We start from the raw sequence: 23,314 nt of genomic DNA on the forward strand, positions 1-23,314 counted from the left end.
CCTTTTGAAAAAAAACCAGTGTACATCAGATAATTATATTACCCTTTCATGAGATTACCCTACTTTAAGAAAATTATTTTAGAGTTCATTGTGCTCTCTCTGAGGCAGCAAAGAGAGTTTCCTAAAACTAGCTAAAAACCTAAAGATTGCTACTGTTTAAATATTAGCTATTAGTGTTTCTAAATTGTTATGTTTCAGATCACCTCTGTAAAACAAACTATTGAGTGATATGTGTACATGTAAAAATGCAGCATCTAATCATCCTTTAACAGAAAGTCCTAACAATTTTATTTTTGTTACAGTTAGATATCAGAATGCCCCCTGCTGGCCACTTTGTAATATACCCATACAAATGTCCATTTTCTAAAATGACTAGTGTGAACATTTAAAATCTTGACCAAAAACAGTAATTGTTATGTTGGAAACAAAGCCCATATTTTACAAATGAGAAATTCTGATGCATTATTTATGAAAATCTTATGTAATATTAAAATTAGTAAACATAAATTATTTTCCAATGTTGATCAATTCTTTTACAAAAGCATTAAAACATTTTTTTTAATCTTGAAGAGAAAAACCATTCCTCTGAATTAATACAAGCAAAACCAAAAAATGTTCTCCAAATTAGAAAAAAATACTTTATCTAAAAATTAAGGCCAGAATTTTTAATGATGGTATAGTAGTTAAGAGAAGTAGCTAAGAAAATTCTTATAATTAAGTTATAAAACATATTTAGTATTATTTAGTATTATTTTCTGTCTTAAGATCTTGGGAGAGAACATTTTTGCCAAAAGATGCAACAGCACTAAATTTTAACATAAATGCAACAAAGAAGTAATTAAACATATTTTTAATCCATAAACAACAGCATATCATAATGTAATTAATAATTACCATAAGAAAGATAGTAAATTTACATATATCTTATTTTCTAAAAAACTTTGACATACTAAAGCTATTAAAAATACCTATGGGAATACTTCCACCTAGTTGCTTAGCTACAAAAATATTCTCATTCTTTATTATGTTAATAAAACTCTAAACGTTAAACCAAATGCAAAATCTCAGGCTGAGGTTTTAGAATATTAGTTGTTTTTAAGGATTTCCTGCCCTCCAGTGGTATCTGCCTTAATATTTTCATTGCACCTTTCAACGTTACAAAAGGAAGACACATCTTTTCTACATTTACATTTTGAAATTATATCACATTGTATGGCAGCATCTAATTTTTCTTCAATTACAGGTTCACTCTCCGTCTGTATCCATGCATCACACCTTGCAACCTGTAGAATGCAGTTATTATTGGTTACGTTTTGAAATATATGTGCTGAATTACACTGAGACTGTGGAAACTGATCTATATTACTATTCATTGAGAACTGGTTAAAATCCTCATTTTGTTTATGAAATTTGGCATTGTTTTTAATAATCCTATCACATGGAAGTTTCTCCATGCTTTCTAAATAAAAATTATTAGTTGTTTCTTTGGTTTGATGGATCTCCTATTTGAACCTTCAATTTGATCTTCATCTTCAGATGGCTAAAAGAAATTTAGTAATTTTGCTCTTAATGATGCTTAAATTAAAAAAACAATCACTTCAAAGTAGACATTCTTTTTTTTTTTTTTTTTTTTCGGTACGCGGGCCTCTCACTGTTGTGGCCTCTCCCATTGCGGAGCACAGGCTCCGGATGCGCAGGCTCAGCGGCCATGGCTCACGGGCCCAGCCACTCGGTGGCATGTGGGATCTTCCCGGACCGGGGCACAAACCCGTGTCCCCTGCATCAGCCACTGCGCCACCAGGGAAGCCCGAAAGTAGACATTCTTAAAATTCACATTATAGAAAATTTCAAAAAAAAAAAGAGACTTTGGCAGGTGGCAAATCAACCTAGATTTAGAATTTTTTTTAATCAAGGTTATGGATTTTAAAATAGCATGAAACAATAATAATCCTTATATTAAAGATGCAAAAGCACAAAAAAGAGAAGATTTTTGTCCATTATTAGTCTTCATACTCATAGGTGACATCACCCTACTACCTTTTCACAGAGAGGAAATGAAATACAACATATACTCTTCAACTACTTAAGAAGAGTGAAGTAGAAGTATAACTTTGAAAGAAAAAGCTAACACATACAATTTGTTTTAATATTCACTCATTGAGTCATTAAGTCAAAAAATATCTATATTGTATCTTTCACGAGCTCAGTCTCAAGAAAGACTCATTAAGAATGGTATCAGCTAACAGGAAATCAAATAGACAAAAGAAAGGTTAAACAGCAATAAATATCAAAACTGTTATATAAAAAATCAAATTTTAAGAACTTTTAATAGGTCTAGATTTCAATTTAGTAGCTTGAATTTTTCAACTTCAAGAAAAATTTATCTTTTAATTACTGAACTAACCAAAATACTGTTTTAATAAAAATCTTATATAAAAGTATTGATTATTCTAGCTAAAAATAAAAAGCAAAGTTAACATAAAAAAACCTAAAATGAGGTATAGACCTAAGCTGATTGGCACTAAAATAGGAAAAGTAAGCCCAAGAAACAGCATTAAACTGGCTGGGCATAAATTAGAGAAAATAGGATCAGTACATTTATTTATTCAAGAAATAAATACTCAGCACCTGCAATGTGAGTGAAGCAGACATATTTGCTGCTCTCTACAGCACACACTCTTATGTGTGGAAATGACGTTAATCAAATAATTACACACAAGCATATGTAATTACAAGTTGAACAAAGCATTATGAAGAGCAAGCATGAAGCACTTCAAGAGCATAACTAAGGAGTCTAATTTAGATTGAAAAGCCAAGGAAGGGCTTTCAAAAGAAGTGACATATTTAAGCTGCGACCTAAAGGATGAATAACAGTAATGTAAGAAACAGAATATATAAATGTGCTGAAGCAGAAAAGTGACTTAAGAAGCTAAGGAAGTGGAATGTCAGTATGCGTAAAGTGTGGTGAGAGAGGAATACTAGCAGTTGGAGATGTAGCCAGGGGCTAGACCACACATGGCCTGTCACTAATGAAAGCAGTTTAGATTCTAAAGTAAAACAGGAATCCATTGAATAAACATAGAAGTAACATCATTCAGTTTAAGTTTTCAAAAGACCATGATGACTGTTAACTAGAGAAAAAGTGGGGCAAGAGTGGAAGTAGAGAGATCTCTTGGGCAACAACCATTAACAGTTCAAGAACAAGATGACGGTACCTTAGATTAGGGTACTGACACCTAGTACCCTAGGTGAGAAGTAGATAAATATGCAATTTATTTTGGAGGTAGAATTGATTGGATCAAGTGATGAAATGAATATGGTTAAGGAAGGCAGATGAGACAGAAAGAAATGCCAAACTAAAGTTTCTGGCATGAACAACTGAGTGGATAGAAAAGGGATCCACTAATATGGGAACTATCAGAAAAACTGATATGGGGAGATCAGAAGTGTTCAGTTTTTTGTGAAATATCCAAGAAGATATCCAATAAGAAATTGGACACCTAATTAAGGATCTAAGCTAAAGTCATAAAGTTGAGAATTGTCATCAACCAGGTAATAGTATAAAAAATCAATGGAGTATGTAACATCATCTAGAGTTTGGAGTGTAGGTTAAGAGAAGAATAGGCTCCTGAAGCAAACCCTAAACATTACAACATTTATATACAGGGAAAGGTGGAAGAGAAGTGGGCAAAGGCATAAAGTAGCATTCAGAGAGGTATGCAGGGAACTAAGATAGTGTGTATCACAAAAGCAAAGAGAAAAAAATGTTTCAAGAAAAGAAAATAATAATTTCTATTAATATTGTTAGAAATTCTTATAAAATAAAAACTGAAAATTGTCCAATGAATTTGGCATCGTTAGAGGTCATTGATGTCCTTCCTCAGCAAGGCAGTTTGGACAGCAAGCTAGAGACAAAAGGCAGGTGAAACGAAGATGGAAGAATTAATGGAGAATTCCATTTAAACATGTGATTTGCGAGAAACTCACTCAGAATATAATGCCATTCCAATTATTCAGATTACAGTTCCCACTCAGCATTAAACATGTCACTCCAATTATTCAGATTATAGTATTTTATAGTTTTCTTCACATAAGTCTGGAGACTTTCTTTTTGTGTGTATTATTGGTTGTTTTAGGTTTTCAATTATTGTGAATAGGTTCTTTTAAAAACGCTTTTAAAGGAAGAATGCATTTATCATATACACACACATACATCTCAGTAAGAGTGGGTTTTGTAAATAACAATGAACACATTCATCATCTCATAAGCATGAATGAATGATGCTCAATTACATTTTAATTTACATTCTTCTTACATTTTTAATATTTTCACATTTTTGTTTACATTTATTTTCACTATTATCTCAACTATTTTTTTCAGAATGAAAAAGTAAACGATGAGAAATACAAATCACTCTAAATTAGTATAGCATATATTAACAAGCAAAAAAAAAAAGAGCATAACTTACCATCTCTGAACTAGAACTGAAACAACTATCTGCTGGCCTTGGGGAGCAACTGGTAGACTGACTACTCCGTGAAGAATCAAGATCTGAAAATAAAAATTTAATTTGTGAAGAATGGTACCTATTAATATGTACATAGGCAGAAGATAGCTGCTGGTAAATAAGTTTAGCTAACATACTATAGAGCATTTTAAAAGTTAAAATTTTGGATATGTGGCAGGTTGCATTTTTGACAGGGTATTATGGATTTATTCTACATGTAAAAGATGTGCATCTACAAGTAAAATGAGGGTACCTAACGTAAGGGAAGAAAGGAGAACAGAGGAAGTTGAATTGATTTTTTCCAATACAATGAACCATTTTTTATGAGCAAATAATTTAAAGTGTCAATCTGTACGAAGGAGAAATAAGCCAAGTTAAGGTACCAGATATTTGCTAATTGAGTAAATGAAGTTTTATCACACAATCAAAACTGTATTTAACCTTTAATATGATTTCAAAACTATAGAATTTTAAAGCCATTTATGAATTCAAAATAATATAAAAAGATATATAATCTATTGAAATTTGATGGTGACTGTGACACTGTTAAATTTATTTTTTAAAAAGCTGTATGTAAAACAACTCAAAGCATCCAGTATGTTATTCTTTCATTATCTGCCTAATGTGTTCTCTTATGATTACAAGTAAAGTTTAAAAATGAGCTTGAAAAGTAGGTCATGACTCCCTAGCATGCATAAATACTATAGATCAACAGTAGCTTCAACCATTCCTCTTCTTGTTTGTGAAAATGAATTTGCTATCCAAAAAGAAAAAGAAAAAGGTAATGGAATGTGGTGCAACAACACATGTTAAATCACATGTCCTCCCATACACAACAGACCATGACTACTATTCATACCTCAGATCAGATCTGATACCTTCTGTAACAGAATCTAGCCGTCAGTCAGCTGAGAGGTAGAGAGAACTTAGGTAAATTCAGTTACCCTTAGTTCATCATACTAGAAGGAATTTATACCCTCCCAAAGCAGGTTCTCCTCAACAATGGAAAGCAGAGAAAAGAAAAGTAGGATTTTACTAACAACATGATCTAAGGGCATTCCCCCACAACAAGGTTCATTCAGTTCATAAGTATAGTAAACCCATAGTTATTAGTAGAGAAGACAAATGTCCGTTAAATGAATGTCTTACCTCTAACAGTGTAAGAAAGGATATGTAGATTAAAATGTAAATTATACACTTATTGAGTAATTACCTTAAGTAAGTCACTTAGTAGTTTTTAGGAATATGTGGCCATAATGCTCAAAGTATTCAGACTCTTGAGATGGAGAAAAAGACATACATTTATTTTTTTTAAACAGTCACAAAATTAGACCCAACAATAGAAGTCATAGAAGGTACAAAAGTGGTAGAGACCTAAGTGTGATGAGCTCTAGGGAAAAAAGGTTTAGTGAAGAGTAATAGAGAAAGCACAAGATAAAGAATGGGTTTTGGAAGATGAATAAACAATTTCCCAAAAGACAAGATGAAAAATAGCATATGGGATGGGGGAAAAGAAAGTGTAGAGGTGCACTTTAATACAAAATTAATTTTAGACTGTCTACCAAGGCATCTAATTGGGGATTAATTAAAGAAGGGTTAAACTACATGAAAGCAGATTGTTAGGAGATTAACTCAATAATCAAGTTATGAAGTGATGAGGATCTGCAATAAAACAGTGGGAGTGCATTGAAGAGGCAAGTGATTCAAATTTCAAGAAAGCTTTCAAATAGCCTCAGTTTAAAAAAATTTTTGTCAATCTGACATAACACTAATTCCAAAATCTGAGAAAGATTACACATGCACATACACACACACATACATATTATACATAGGCCAATCTCACTTATAGGATCAATGCAAAAATTGTATATAAATATTAAAACTTTTAAATTTAAAATTAAAGAACAAAAAAATTTAAAAATTAAATAGAATAGCAAACTTAATCATAATTCATCATGACTTGGTGGGATTTGTTTTAGGAATGCTAGAATGGTCCACATCACAAAATCCATTAGCAAAATTCAGCACTTTAAAAGATCTACACCACAGTGAGATATCACCTCACACCCATTAAGATGGTTACTTATTAAGGGAAAAAAACCAGAAAATAATGTGTTGGCACTGATTTGGAAGAGTTGGAACCCTGGTGCACTCTTCGTGGGAATGTAGAATGGTGTAGCTGATATGGAAAACAGTATGAATTGTTCTTCAAAAATTTAAAAACAGAACTTCCATATGATCCAGTAATCCCATTTCTAGGGATATATCCAAAAGAATTGAAAACAGAATCTTGAAGAGATATTTGCACACCCATGTTCATTGCAGAATTATAATAGCCAAGAGGTGGAAGCAACCTAAATGTCTATTGACAAAAGAATGGATACAGAAAATGTGGTTTACACATACTATGGAATATTATTCAGCATTATAAAAGAAGGAAATCCTGTTGTATGCTACAACATGGATGAACCTTGAAGACATTATGCTAAGTGAAATGTCACAAAAAGATAAATATTGTATGATTACATACAATATTTGTATATTGTATGATTACACTTATATTCAAACTCATAGAAATGGAATAGTGGTTGTCAGAGGCTGGGGGGAAGGAGAGGTATACTGTACCCTTTGAAATTGTTGGAAGGGTGAATTTTATGTGTTTTGGGGTACAAAAAAAGATATATGAGGGAAAGATAATAATCATTTCTATAGATGCCAATAATCACTCTTCCCCAAACTACTAATAGCCTCAAAATCACCTCTAAAAAAACTCTCAATAAAACAGTCAACATACACATGCCTAAGTCCAAAATCCAGACTCTTACTTAATGTAGAAACATGGAGTGTACATTCACACTAAAGTAGCAACAAAAACAATGAAAAGTACCTACAGCTAAATCTAATAAAGGACATGCAGAATCTGCTTGAGGAAAACGTTAAAGTGCATAAAGGCGTTTTAAACAACTATTAAAGATATAAAATTAGACTGAATTAATAAAAAGCCATCCTTATTCTTATATAGGGCTACTCAACATCATTAGGATGACAATTCACACTTAATTAATGTATACATTTAGTACTTTCCCAATAAAAATTGAAATATTTCCTTGGCGGGACTTCCCCAGTGGTCCAGTGGTTAAGACTCTGTGCTTCCACTGTAGGGGGCACAGGTTTGATCCCTGGTCGGGGAACTAAGATCCCACACGCCAAGCAGTGTGCCCCCCCCACCAAAGGAAACATTTCCTTGAAGTTACACAAGTTGATTTTAAAGTTTACATGTAAAATTAATCAAAAATAGCCAGAAAAATTCTTTAAAAAGTGCAAAGGGAGGTGTAACTCTTAGAAATGAAACATAGTATAAAGTAATCATAATAAAAATAATGTGATATTAGCACATGAAGATTAGGAAAGATCAATGGAATGGTAAAGAAAGCCCCAGAACAGATTGAAGTATATATGGAAAGTTGATACATAAAAAGGTAGTATTACAAATACCTAGGGAAAAGATGCATTTTTAAAAACTTGAATCAGGATAAACTCCTAAAACAGGATAAACTCTAAGTGCAAAAATATAAAATCATACTAATAGTAGAAGAAAACATAAGTGAATTCATTTGCAACCAGGGAGTGTAAACAGTCTTCCTAATTAAATCCAAAGGTATAAAAGAAAAGATTGATAATATTAGCTACATAAAAAATGTTAAGCCTTTTGCAAAGCAGGAGACACCATAAACAAAGTAAAAACAGATAAAACAAATCAAAAATTAATAAACTAGCAGAAAATATTTGTGACACATTACAAAGACCTAAACCTCTTTAATATTAATATATAAAGAGCTCTTAAATATCAAGAAAAAGATGTAAAACCTCAATGGGCCTAACGACATGAATGGAGAGTTCACAGAAAAAAAATCACAAATAGCCATTACACATTTTTAAACGATGCTCGACTGCACTCATATAAAAAGAAGTGCAAACTGAAACTTCTATCTATATATCTTTATAAGATTCACAAAAATTCCTAAGTTTGACCACAATCCCTGTTGGTGAGGCTGTGGAATCAAAAGCACATTTCTGGTAGGATTACAAAATGATGCAATGGGGAATTTGGAAATTTCTATCAAAATCAAATTTTGGCAATAACTATCAAAAAAAAAAAAACCCACAGTGTATCTCCTCTTTGATTCAGCAATCCCACTTCTAGAAATTACCCTGAAAATGTACCTCCACAATTAAGAAATATGTGCTCAAAATTGTTCACTGCACATTGTTTGTAAGAAAGATACTTGAAACAACCTAAATATCCACCAACAGGGCACTGACTGAGTAAACTATAGATCATCCACATAATGGATTACTAAATGGGCATAAATAAAGGATGAATAAATGTCCAGTACTAATATGAGGAAATCTACAGAAAATTTATTAAATAAATCCATTTAATTCATCTATAAAATATACTGTATTAAATAAAATATCCTATTTAGAGTGCAAAGAACAGGGAACTAAGACACACATATATGTGCATTTATACACATCAGGCTTTATTTAGAAAAAAAGTCCACTGGAATGATAAACAGTAAACCAACAAAAAATAGCTACTCATATGAGGCAGAAGGAAATAGGGCAGACAGGAGAGGGATAGAAACCAAATTAATGCTTTACATATTAAAAAAATTAAATTAAGTAAAAAAGGAAAAAGTCCATAAAGATTTCTAGGTATCCCAACAGACTAGATATGCTGAAGAATCATTCAACCGCAAAATATCTAAAAAGTGCCAGAAAGTGTTGTCAACAAAAAGACAATATAGAATAAAAAGACCACTCAAATATGAAATATCTGCTACTCAAATATGAAATATTTGCTACTCAAATATGAAATATCTGCTACACAGGAGTCTACAAGCAATCTGAATCTAGGATATATAAAAGGTATAAAGGACATAGATATACAAAAGACACATCCAATAAAGAAAACCAAACTTCCTAAAAGAAACATGGACAATAGACATGAAAGACATTTCACAGATGAAATATGGGTGGCCAATGAGCCTAATCAACAATGGAAAATATAAATTGAAATTGCAATAAGATATCACATTGCCAACAATGATAAAAAGCTGATCCAGTGTTAGTGAGAATATGTAACAGCTAAGATTCTTTACCTATTGCTAGTGTTTAAACCAGGAGTTTAAACCAGGAGTTTAAACAGGCACATCTACTTTGGAAAACAATTTTGCATTACCTAGAAGAGTGCATATCATATGAACTAGCCAATTCAACTTCTAGAATTATATCCTAGAAGAAACATTTATACATGTGTGCCAGGAGAAATGTCAAAATTTGTCAAAGTAGCATTGTTTATCATAGCAAAATATTAAAAACAACTCAAATAATCTTTGTCAGAAGATGCATACATAGATTGTGCTACATTCACACAATAGAAGGCTAAATAGGAGAAAACAAATGATGAACAGTATTAGAGTCACAAGTGTCAGGGCGATTGAACCTCAAAACATATTGCTGGGTGAACAAAAAGTAAGTTTCAGAAAAATGTATAGAGTTTGCCTCAATTTGCTGCAGAAAGCTCAGAAGCAAGCAATTGGAAAAGTCTATATGTGCTATCACAAAAAACAAATTCAGGAAAAGAGTTACCACTAGGGGGCAGGATAGGAAATGCAATTGAGAAGATATTCAAAAGTACTGATTATGTATTATTTCTTAAACTACTATACAAACTAAGTACAAAGGTATCTGTTTTATTCAGTAAGTTGTACATATATATTATATATCCTCATCATGTATAACATTTTATAGAAGACAAAATTAATTTTAAAGAGCCAATTGCATTATTAATATATTCTAAGATACTTATAAAATATATTTGCTGGCAAAACTCTAAAAAAACCTTAAAATTTAACTAATTTCTGTTAAAATGTTGTTTTTTTAAAGAATAAAATTCACTTATAGTTATACTGACAGGTTTTCTTAGTAGATGGTATCCCACCTTTTAAAGAACACATTCCTCCTTCTTCCATCAGAATCTAGAAGAAAAACAAAATTTTAACAACTCCAAAGAATATAAAATAATACCTACTTATAGTTCCTTTTAACCACACCAATTCATCTTATAGCATTCTTCTTTCATATTACTTTAATTCAACTCAGATGATTTTAAAATCACAAAGAAAAATTTGCCTGTGATGAACAATAAAATGAAATAAAATATAAATTGGTTTAGAAACAGCAAGCAACAGAATAGACATTTACCAAGAAATAACTTATTGACAAAAAGGAAAGGCTTCAGGTAACCTTAGCAAATGTAGTTGAAAAAAGACAAAGATATTAAAGCAATTTGAAGATCTATTCTGTTATTCTCTTTCTAATTTCTTAAGTTGGATATCAGTTCATTTACTTTCAGGTTTTCTAAATAATAAAAGCTCTTAGAGGTAAAAATTTTCTGTATAACACACCACTGGCTTTGATTTTCATCAATCTCTATGTAATTTGCATTTTCTTTTGATTTTTTCTTTTTTTTCTTTTTCATTGTTAAACCCACAGTGTTTCTTAATTTCCAAGAAGGTAAGGGAGGTTAAACACCTTTTGTTGTTGCTGTTGATTACTACTTTAATGATTTTTTACTAGGGAATGTGGCTATGAATCTCTCCATAGATAAATATCTTAGAGTTTCTTTATGGCTTATTATTATATATGAATTATGTTTATAAACGTACCATGGATTCATAGAAACTAAATATTCTCTGTTGGTGGGATACAGTTTTTTAGATAGATAGGTAGTATAAAAGAGAAACTGTCTGGCTGCTCAATCAAACCTGTTTCCCCTTCCTCTTAGGCATACAGCTAAACTACATTTCCTAGCCTCCCTTGCAGCTGGTTTGAACAAGTGATTTAAGTTCTGCTCATTGGCAAATATGGTGCAGAACACTACCAGTCTTGGTCTATAAAAATTTTCTCCATAATCCTCCACTTCCTTTTCCCTCTGATATCAACATACAGTGCAAACATGGAAAGCGACAGCAGAGTCCCTAGCAGCCAGGGGTCCTGAATAACTTTATAGAACAGAACCTCTTCTCTAACCCCATTATTCAACCATTTAAAAAGTATTGTATGTTCAGAGGGCAGACAGCAGAAGCAAGAAGAACTACAATCCTGCAGCCTGTGGAACAAAAACCACATTCACAGAAAGATAGACAAGATTAAAAGGCAGAGGGCTATGTACCAGATGAAGGAACAAGATAAACCCCCAGAAAAACAACTAAATGAAGTGGAGATAGGCAACCTTACAGAAAAAGAATTCAGAATAATGATAGTGAAGATGACCCACGAGCTCGGAAAAAGAATGAAGGCAAAGATCGAGAAGATGCAAGAAATGTTTAACAAAGATCTAGAAGAATTAAAGAACAAACAGAGATGAACAATACAATAACTGAAATGAAAAATACACTAGAAGGAATCAATAGCAGAATAACTGAGGCAGAAGAAGGGATAAGTGACCTGGAAGATAGAATGGTGGAATTCACTGCTGAGGAACAGAATAAAGAAAAAAGAATGAAAAGAAATGAAGACAGCCTAAGAGAACTCTGGGACAACATTAAACTCAACAACATTCATATTATAGGGGTCCTAGAAGGAGAAGAGAGAGAGAAAGGACCCGAGAAAATATTTGAAGAGATTATAGTCAAAAACTTCCCTAACAGGGGAAAGGAAATAGCCACCCAAGTCCAGGAAGTGCAGAGAGTCCCATACAGGAAAAACCCAAGGAGAAACACACCAAGACACATAGTAATCAAATTGGCAAAAATTAAAGACAATGAAAAAGTACTGAAAGCAGCAAAGGAAAAAGGACAAATAATATACAAGGGAGCTCCCATAAGGTTAACAGCTGATTTCTCAGCAGAAACTCTACAAGCCAGAAGGGAGTGGCATCATATACTTAAAGTGATGAAAGGAAAGAACCTACAACCAAGATTACTCTAACCGGCAAGGACCTCATTCAGATTCGATGGAGAAATCAAAAGCTTTACAGACAAGCAAAAGCTAAGAGAATTCAGCAACACCAAACCAGCTCTACAACAAATGCTAAAGGAACTTCTCTAAGTGGAAAACACAAGAGAAGAAAAGGACCTACAAAAAGAAACCCAAAACAATTAAGAAAATGGTCATAGGAACATACATATTGATAATTACCTTAAACGTGAATGGATTAAATGCTCCAACCAAAAAACACAGGCTCACTGAATGGATACAAATACAAGAACCTCAAAACAGGTTTTGAGGTTTAGATATGCTGTCCAAAAGAGACCCACTTCAGACGTAGGGACACATTCAGACTGAAACTGAGAGGATGGAAAAAGATATTCCCTGCAAATGGAAATCAAAAGAAAGCGGGAGTAGCAATACTCATATGAGACAAAATAGACTTTAAAGAATGTTACAAGAGACAAGGAAGTCACTACATAAAGATCAAGGGATCCATCCAAGAAGAAGATATAACAATTATAAATATATAGGCACCCATCATGGGACCACCTCAATACATAAGGCAACTGTTAACAGCTATGAAAGATGAAATTGACAGTAACACAATAATAGTGGGGGACTTTAACACCACACTTACACCAATGGACAGATCATCCAAAGAGAAAATTAAAAAGGAAACACAAGCTTTACATGACACAATAGACCAGATGGAGTTAATTGATATTTCTAGGACATTCCACCCCCAAACAGCAGATTACACTTTCTTCTCAAGTGTGCACAGAACATTCTACAGGATAGATCACATCTTGGGTCACAAATCAAGGCTCAGTAATTTAAGAAAATTGAAAGCATATCAAGTATCTTTTGCTATGAGATTAGAAATCAATTACAGGGAAAAAACCATAAAAAACACAAACACATGGAGGCTAAACAACACATTACTAAATAACCAAGAGATCACTGAAGAAGTCAAAGAGGAAATCAAAAAATACCCAGAGACAAATGACAATGAAAACATGACAACACAAAACCTATGGGATGCAGCAAATGGAGTTCTAACAGGGAAGTTTATAGCAATACAATCCTACCTCAATAAACAACTCAAACAATCTAACCTTACACCTAAAGGAACTAGAGAAAGAAGAACAATCAAAACCCAAAGTTAGCAGAAGGAAAGAAATCATAAAGATCAGAGCAGAAATAAATAAAATAGAAACAAAGAAAACAATAGCAAAGATCAATAAAACTAAAATGTGGTTCTTTGGGAAGATAAATTTGATAAACCATTAGCCAGACTCATCAAGAAAAAGGGGGAGAGGACTCAAATCAATAAAATTAGAAATGAAAAAGGAGAAGTTAGAACAGACACTGCAGAAATACAAAACATCCTAAGAGACTACTACAAGCAACCCTATGCCAATAAAATGGACAACCTGGAAGAAATGGACAAATTCTTAGAAAGGTATAACCTTCCAAGACTGAACCAAGAAATAGAAAATATGAACAGACCAATCACAAGTAATGAAATTGAAATGATGATTAAAAATCTTCCAATAAACAAAAGCCCAGGAGTAGATGGCTTCACAGGTGAATTCTATCAAACATTTAGAGAAGAGCTAAGACATATCCATCTCAAACTCTTCCAAAAAATTGCAGAGGAAGGAACAGTCCCGAACTCATTCTATGAGGCCACCATCACCCTGATACCAAAACCAGACAAAGATACTACAAAAAAAAGAAAATTACAGACCAATATCATTGGTGAATATAGACTCAAAAATCTTCAAAAAATACTAGCAAACAGAATCCAACAACACATTAAAAGGATCATGCACCATGATCAAGTGGAATTTATCCCAGGGCTGCAAGAATTCTTCAATATATGCAAATCAACCAATGTGATATACCATATTAACAAATTGAAGAATAAAAACCATACGATCATCTCAGTAGATGCAGAAAAAGCTTTTGACAAAATTCAATACCCATTTATGATAAAAAACTCTCCAGAAAGTGGGCCTAGAGGGAACCTACCTCAACATAATAAAGGCCATATATGACAAACTCACAGCCAACATTGTTCTCAATGGTGAAAAACTGAAACCATTTCTTCTAAGACCAGGAAAAAGACAAGGTTGCCCAGTCTCACCACTATTATTCAACATAGTTTTGGAAGTTTTAGCCACAGCAATCAGAGAAGAAAAGGAATCCAAATCAGAAAACAAACCCACAGCAAACATCATTCTCAACTGTGAAAAACTGAAAGCATTTCCTCTAAGATCAGGAACAAGACAAGGATGTCCACTCTCACCACTATTCAATATAGTTTTGGAAGTCCTAGCCACAGCAATCAGAGAAGAAAAAAAGAAATTAAAAGGAATACTAATTGGAAAAGAAGAAGTAAAGCTGCCACTGTTTGCAGATGACATGATACTATACATAGAGACTCCAAAAGATGCCACCAGAAAACTACTAGAGCTAATCAATGAATTTGGTAAAGTTGCAGGATACAAAATTAATGCATAGAAATCTCTTGCATTCCTATACACTAATGATGAAAAATCTGAAAGAGAAATTAAGGAAGCACTCCCATTTACCATTGCAACAAAAAGAATAAAATACCTAGGAATAAACCTACTTAGGGAGACAAAAGACCTGTATGCAGAATACTATAAGACACTGTTGAAAGAAATTAAAGATAATACCAATAGATGGAGAGACATACCATGTTCTTGGATTGGAAGAATCAATATTGTGAAAATGACTATACTACCCAAAGCAATCTACAGATTCAATGCAATCCTTAGCAAATTACCAATGGCATTTTTTACAGAACTAGAACAAAAAATCTTAAAATTTGTATGGAGACATAAAAGACCCCGAATAGACAAAGAGGTCTTGAGGGAAAAAAAAGGAGCTGGAAGAATCAGACTCCCTGACTTCAGACTATACTACAAAGCTACAGTAATCAAGACAACATGGTACTGACACAAAAATAGAAATACAGATCAATGGAACAGGATAGAAAGCCCAGAGATAAACCCACCCACCTATGGTCAATTAATCTATGACAAAGGAGGCAAGGATATATAATGAAGAAAAGACAGTCTCTTCAATAAGTGGTGCTGGGAAACTGGACAGCTACATGTAAAAGAATGAAATTAGAACACTCCCTAACACCATACACAAAAATAAACTCAAAATGGATGAGACCTAAATGTAAGACCCGCCAGTATAAAACTCTTAGAGGAAAACATAGGAAGAACACTCTTTGACATAAATCACAGCAAGATCTTGATCCACCTCCTAGAGTAATGGAAATAAAAACAAAAATAAACAAATGGGACCTAATGAAACTTCAAAGCTTTTGCAATGCAAAGGAAACTAAAAACAAGATGAAAAGACAACCATCAGAATGGGAGAAAATATTTGCAAATGAATCAACAGACAAAGGATTAATCTCCAAAATATACAAACAGCTCATGCAGCTCAATATTAAAAAAACACACAACCCAATCCAAAAATGGGCAGAAGACATAAATAGACATTTCTCCAAAGATGACATACAGATGGCCAAGAAGCACATGAAAAGCTGCTCAACATCACTAATTATTAGAGAAATGCAAATCAAAGCTACAGTGAGGTATCACCTCACATCAGTTAGAATGGGCATCATCAGAAAATCTACGAACAACAAATTCTGGAGAGGGTGTGGAGAAAAGGGAACCATCTTGCACTGTTGTTGGGAATGTAAATTGATATAGCCACTATGGAGAACAGTATGGAGGTTCCTTATGAAACTAAAAAGAGAACTACCATATGACCCAGCAATCTTACTACTGGGCATATACCCTGAGAAAACCATCACTCAAAAAGACACATGCACCCCAGTGTTCACTGCAGCACTATTTACAATAGCCAGGTCATGGAAGCAACCTAAATGCCCATCAACAGACGAATGGATAAAGAAGTAGTGGTACATATATACAATGGAATATTACTCAGCCATAAAAAGTAACGAAATTGGGTCATTTGTAGAGATGTGGATGAATCTAGAGACTGTCATACAGAGTGAAGTAAGTCAGAAAGAGAAAAACAAATATTGTATATTAACGCATATATGTGGAACCTAGAAAAATGGTACAGATGAACCGGTTTGCAGGACAGAAATTTAGACACAGACGTAGAGAACAAACGTATGGACACCAAGAAGGGAAAGTGGCGGGGGGTGGGGGTGGTGGTGTGATGAATTGGGAGATTGGAATTGACATGTATACACTGATGTGTATAAAATAGATGACTAATAAGAACCTGCTGTACAAAAAAAAAAAAGTATTGTAGGCTCAATCCTTAAAACATTCAAGTCTCAAACTTGTACCAGGAACCCACAAACTGAGAAAGCTACATAGACCCCAAGGTAGACATATACTGCAATGCCAACTTCATATCTTTTGATAGAGAAAAACAGAAGCCCAAATAGAAAAAAATAAAACTGAATTATTCAAGGAATTTCCCCCATTCTCTAGGTTCAGCAAGCCTTCACAATGCCTGCTCAGCAGGATTTCATAATTGGTATGGATCAATAACTTTTATATCCTCTTCTTCTCTTCTCTAATGGGCATTTATTGCATTTATACTGTCCCTAATACTATATATTTTCTTTATATACATATCTTTTGCTATCTTTTTATTTCCAACCTTTATTATTATGTTCTACATGTTTCTTGAAAAATATGTAGAGATATTAGTCTCCTCAATTTGATATTCCTCTAATCTTCATAAGAAACACCAGCCCTCTAATAAAATTTAATATATTGCTAAGCAGGATTCATTCCTTACATTTTACATTTATTGTTTATGTAGAAGTGTTCTCATTTTTTCCCACCTTGATCAGGTTTCCTAGTGTGACATCCCCACCGTTTTGCATTCTGAAGTTCTTCCATGTGCCTCCATTTCTCTAGTGATTTTCCTCCCATTTTAAACAATCATATTTAAACTGTATTCCTCTACTATTTTAAAATTAAATAAGTTGCAGTTAAAGATGGCAATGTAGAGGGATCCTAAACTCACCTTCTCCCATGGACACACTGAATCTACAGCTACACACAGAACAATTTCTTCTAAAAGAACCTCCCCTCCCGCCAAAAAACCCCAACTAGCCAAGAGCCTCCCACACATTGGCCAAATAAGAAAAAACCTACATTGAAGCAGGTAGGACAGGCTGAGACTCAATCTCAGATTATGCTGAGACACCATAAACCCCACTCCAGGTGCAGCAACCCACAATCAGGAAGGAACTTACTACAAGTTTCTCCATGAAGAACTAATGGTTGGAACCTTATATTTGGTTCCTGAACTTCTAAGACCTGCAACTGAGAGATGAGCCTCCCAAACATCAAGACTTGAAAGCCAGTGAAGCCTTTGTCTATGAGATCTGCAAGACTATAGCAAACTGAGAAACAGTTCTCAAAGTGTTTGCACAAGCTCCACAAGACTACTACCCAGGGCCTAGAGCAGAGGTAGCCCACTGACATACCCAATCTTTCTGTGAAAGAAGCCTATTAGTTTATCTTCATAGATGTGACCTGAACAGAAGGCTTCTAATTAAACTCATATCTAAGAGCAGACTGTAATCCTATCCAGAGACCTCAGAGTCTAGGCACTATCTTCATGCGCTCCCTCTGCCTTGCTCCCAGAGATGAGCCTGTACACACATCTGTGCCCCAGTTTTTGTGGTTTCCACCACTTGTCTGCCTTGCTCTGGCCACCAATGGGTCTTACATTTGTAGGTCCTATAGCACTATAGCAAATGGAGAAAGAATTCTTAACCAGTTAGTCCCCCAGGGCACAGCACAGAGGTAGCAGACTGAAACATACCCTGAATGTTTCCCTGAGAGAGGCTTATTTGCTTATCTTAAATCTTCAGGAACAGGCTTCTTATTTGACACACATTTAGAGACAGACTGAAATATTTTTTAAAGACCACAGAGACCAGCAGGTGCCATCTTTGCGCTTTCCCTCTGCCTTATTCTAGGTTGTCACAAAGAATGTCACTTGTTAAATCAGTAAACAAAGGATGTTGCAGCCGTCAGCTACTGCAGCCTCCCCAACCCCCAGCATCCACAGGTGCACCCTGAGGGATTCAGGATGGAGAAGACAGGATACTGACCTAGACAGTAAAGGTGCATATCAAAGGAATGATTTCAATGAGCCCAGACACTTGCAGCTTCCCGCACATAGAAAAATGCTATATTATTAACTTGAGGTGTCTGGTTTTTCTTTAATTAACAGTAATCCTTTGATGTTCTGACTATCTGTTTGTTTGTTGTTTGTTTTTGCAAAAACTCCTATATAACCTGGCTCTTACCTTACCTCTAAGGGACAGTTCCTCAGAGCTATCTGAGAGGCTGTCCCCTGGGCTTAAGTCCTCAGTATGCCTGCTGAATAAAACATAATTCTCAATTTTTAGGTTATGCATTTTTTTCAGTTGACATTGGTATCTCCCAGAAAAGAGTTTGTGCACACGTCTGAGGCCCTGACTTTTGAGGCTGCTGCCCAAAGGACACATCCCTTGATAGCCTGGCTCTGGTGGTCAGCAGCCCTTGTTTTCACAGGTTCAATGGGATGGTAGCAAACAAAGAAACAGTTCTCAACTGGCTATCACACCATGTCTCAGAGCAGAGGGAACAGAAAGAAATTCCCATCTTAAAGTTTTCTCATGGAAGAGGCATATTTGTGTACTTGTGTACTGTTGGCAGAGGGTCCAGCTTCCAATCAGACTAAATCTATGTTTTGACTGAGATATTCCCATTTAGGAACCTGGTGGTTTTGGCACACCCTCAACTGGGAGCCACTAAAAATGAACTAAGTTGCTTGGACAATCACAAAGGTTTGAGAGACAACAAAGACCTAGGGTGAGGTTGAAACACAGTGATCATCCCCTGCATGTGGCCACTCCTTCAAGACTAGGAGAGGTAGCTGTTTTCTCTAATGCATAAAAACCGACAAAGAGTGTCAAGGAAAATGAAGAAACAGAAGAATATTTTCCAGATGAAAGAAAAAGGTAAAGCCTCAGAAAAAGACCTTAATGAAATGGAGATAAGCAATTTAGCTTATACCTTACAAAATAACAGTCATAAAACTGCTCGCTGAGGTCAGGAGATCAGCACATGAGCTAAGTGAGAATTTCAACAAAGAAACAGAAAATATAAGAAAATACCTAACAGAAATCAGAGCTGAAGAATACAATAACTGAACCAAAAAATACAATAGAACGGTTCAACAGAAGACCAGATTAAGCTGAAGAAGTGATCAGAAGTTTCAAAATAAGGCAAAGGAATTCATCAAATCAGAGTAACAAAAAAGATAAAGGAAAGAAAAAGAGTGAAAATAGTGTAAGGGACTTATGGGACAATATCACGTGGACCAATATTCACATTATAGGGGTCCAAAAATGAAAAGAAGAAGAAAAAAGGGCAGAAAACTGGTTAGAAAAAATTATGGCCAATAAATCCCCTAACTTGGGGAAGGAAACATACCTCCAGATCCAAGAAGACAATAAAGTTCCAAATAAGATGAATCCAAATAGACTCTCACCAGGACACATTATAATTAACTTATCAAAAGTTAAAAACAAGGAGACAGTCTTAAACGCAACAAGAGAAAAACAACTTGTTAAGTATAAGGGAACCCTCATAAGACTATCAGCAGGTTTTTCAGCATAAACTTTGCAGTCCAGAAAGGAGTGGCACAATATATTCAAATTGCAGGAAGAAAAAAAAACTACCAACCAACAATACTCTACCTGGCAAATTTGTTCTTCAGATTAGAAGAAGAGATAAAGAGTTTTCCAGAAAGGCAAAAACTAAAGGAGTTTTTCACCACTAGACTGGCCTTAAAAGAAATGTTAGAAGAACTTCTTTAAGACAAAACAAAATAACAGTAATTAGCAACAGGAAAATATGTGAAGGTATAAATCTCACTGGTAAAGGTAAATATGTAAAATTTAGAATAATCTAATGTTGTAAGGGTGGTTAATCACTTATAAAACTAGTGTGAAAGTTAAAGGACAAAAGTAGTAAAAATAACAACTACAGTAACTTGTTAATAGATACACAAGGTAAGAAGAAGTAAGATGTGACATCAAAAACAAAATGGGGGAGGGAAATAAAAATGTAGAGCTTTTATCTTGGGCTCAAGATGGTGAAGTAGAAGAATGTGGACTCATCCTTTCTTATGGAAACACCAAAATCACAACTAATTGCTGAACAACCATGGACAGAAAAATGCTAGAACCTACCAAAAAAGATACCCTACAGCCTAAGACAAAGAAGAAGCCACAGTGAGATGTTAGGAGGGGCACAATCACGATAAGATCAAACACCATGCCAGCCAGGTGGGTGACCCATGGACTGTAAAGCAATTGTGCCACAGAGGCCCTCTTGCAGGAGTGAAAGTCCTGAGCTCCATGTCCATCTTCCCAGCCTGGGGGTCCAGCAATGGGAGGAGGAGCCCCCAGGGAATCTGGCTTTGAAAGCCTGTGGGGTTTGATCACAGAAAATCCATGGGACTGGAGGAAACAGAGACTCCACTCTTGAAGGGGGAACAGAAGGTTCTGTGTGGAACAGAACCCAGGGGAAAAAAAGCAGTGACCTCATAAAAGACAGGGCCAGACCGACCTGCTAATATTGGAGGGTATCCTGCAGAGGTGGGGAGTGGCTGTGGCTCACTGTGGGGACAAAGACACTGGCAGTGGCAGTTCTGGGGAGTAATCATTTAGTGTAAGCCCTCCCAGAGGCTGCCATTAGCCCCACCCAAAAGTTTTGGGTGCCCCAGGCCAAACAACAAACAGGGCAGGAACACAGCCCCACCCATCAGCAGACAGGCTGCTTAAAGTTTTCTTGAGCATGGCCCTGCCCACCAGAGGGGCAATACCAAGCTCCACTCACCAGTGGAGTCCCTTTATCAGGAAACCTGCACAACCTCTTACACACCCTTAACCACCAGAGGACAGACAGAAGCAAGAACTACAATCCTGCAGCCTGTGGAACAGAAATCACGATCACAGAAAGTTAGACAAAATGAGAAGGCAGAGGAATACCTCCCCGATGAAGGAACAAGATAAAACCCCAGAAGAACAACTAAGAGAAGTGGAGATAGGCAATCTGCTGGAAAAAGAATTCAGAATACTGATAGTGAAGATGATCCAAGATGCTGGAAAAAGAATGGAGGCAAGGATTGAGAAGGTTCAAGAAATGTTTAACAAAGACTTGGAAGAATTAAAAACAAACAAACAGAGATGAACAATAACTGAAGTGAAAAATAGACTAGAAGGAATCAATAGCAGAATAACTGAGGCAGAAGAATGAATAAGTGACTTGGAAGACAGAATGGTGGAAATCACTGCCGCAGAACAGAATAAAGAAAAAAGAATGAGAAGAAATGAAGACTGCCAAAGAGATCTCTGGGACAACATTAAATGCACCAACATTTGCATTACAGGGGTCCCAGAAGGAGAAGAGAGAGAGAAAGGACCCGAGAAAATATTTGAAGAGATTATAGTCGAAAAGTTCATTAACGTGGGAAAGGAAATAGCCACCCAAGTCCAGGAAGCACAGAGAGTCCTGGGCAGGATAAACCCAAGGAGAAACATGCCGAGACACGCAGTAATCAAATTGACAAAAATTAAAGATAAAGAAAAAATACTAAAAGCAACAAGGGAAAAGCAACACATAGAAGGGAACTCCCATAAGGTTAACAGCTGATTTCTCAGCAGAAATTCTGCAGGCGAGAAGGGAGTGGCACAATATATTAAAGTGATGAAAGGGAAAAACCTACAACCAAGAATACTCCACTGAGCAAGGCTTTAATTCAGATTCAATGGAGAAATCAAAAGCTTTACGGAGAAGCAAAAGCTAAGAGAATTCAGCACCACCAGACGAGCTTTGCAACAAATGCTAAAGGAACTTCTCTAAGCAGAAAAGAAAAAGCCACAACTAAAAATGGGAAAATTACTAATGGAAAAGCTCACTGGTAAAGGCAAACAAACAGTAAATGTAGGAAATCATCCGTACAAAATATGGTATCAAAACCAGCAATTGTGAGAAGAGGAGAGCACAAATGCAGGATATTGGAAAGGCATTTGAAATGAAAAGACAAGCAACTTAAAACAATCTTGCTTATATATAGACTGATATATCAAAACCCCATGGTAACTGCAAACTGAAAATCTACAATAGATACACACATAAAGCAGAATAAGCAATGCAAACACAACACTAAAGTTAGCCATCAAATCACAAGAGAAGAGAATGAAAGAGGAAGGGAAGAAAAAAGACCAATAAAAACAAACACAAAACAATTAACAAAATGGCAATAAATACATATATATCAATAATTACTTTAAATGTAAACAGATTAATTGCTCCATCCAAAAGACAGAGACTGGCTGAACAGATATGAAAACAAGACCCATATATCTTCTGTCTACAAGAGACCCAATTCAGATCTAGGGACACATACAGACTGAAAATTAGGGGATGGAAAAAGTGTTCCATGCAAATGAAAATCGAAAGAAAGCTGGAGTCACAATACTCATATCAGACAAAATACACATTAAAATAAAGACTTTACAAGAGACAAAGAAAGACATTACATAATGATCAAGGGAACAATCCAAGAAGAAGATATAACAATCGTAAATATATATGCACCCAAATAAGAGCACCTCAATATATAAGACAAATATTAACAGCCATAAAGGGAGAAATCGACAGGAACACAATATTAGTGGGGGACTTTAACAC

General features: G+C 35.0%; 1 protein-coding gene across 1 annotated transcript in view; it reads right to left on the reverse strand.

Annotated features, from left to right (window-relative positions):
- Window positions 1-763: 763 nt before the first annotated feature.
- The window catches only part of REDIC1 (regulator of DNA class I crossover intermediates 1), a 74,778-nt gene continuing 52,227 nt past the window's right edge, over window positions 764-23,314 (reverse strand). Inside the window, exons 12-14 of the mRNA XM_073789294.1 lie at window positions 10,516-10,552; window positions 4,470-4,552; window positions 764-1,283 (exon numbers count right to left, since the gene is read on the reverse strand). Coding sequence (XP_073645395.1) covers window positions 1,086-1,283; window positions 4,470-4,552; window positions 10,516-10,552 — 318 coding nt within the window. The 3' untranslated portion in view covers window positions 764-1,085. The remainder of the gene's footprint in view (window positions 1,284-4,469; window positions 4,553-10,515; window positions 10,553-23,314) is intronic.

This window comes from Tursiops truncatus, chromosome 11 (assembly GCF_011762595.2).
Source record: "Tursiops truncatus isolate mTurTru1 chromosome 11, mTurTru1.mat.Y, whole genome shotgun sequence".
In the NCBI taxonomy this organism is placed as follows: Eukaryota; Metazoa; Chordata; class Mammalia; order Artiodactyla; family Delphinidae; genus Tursiops; species Tursiops truncatus.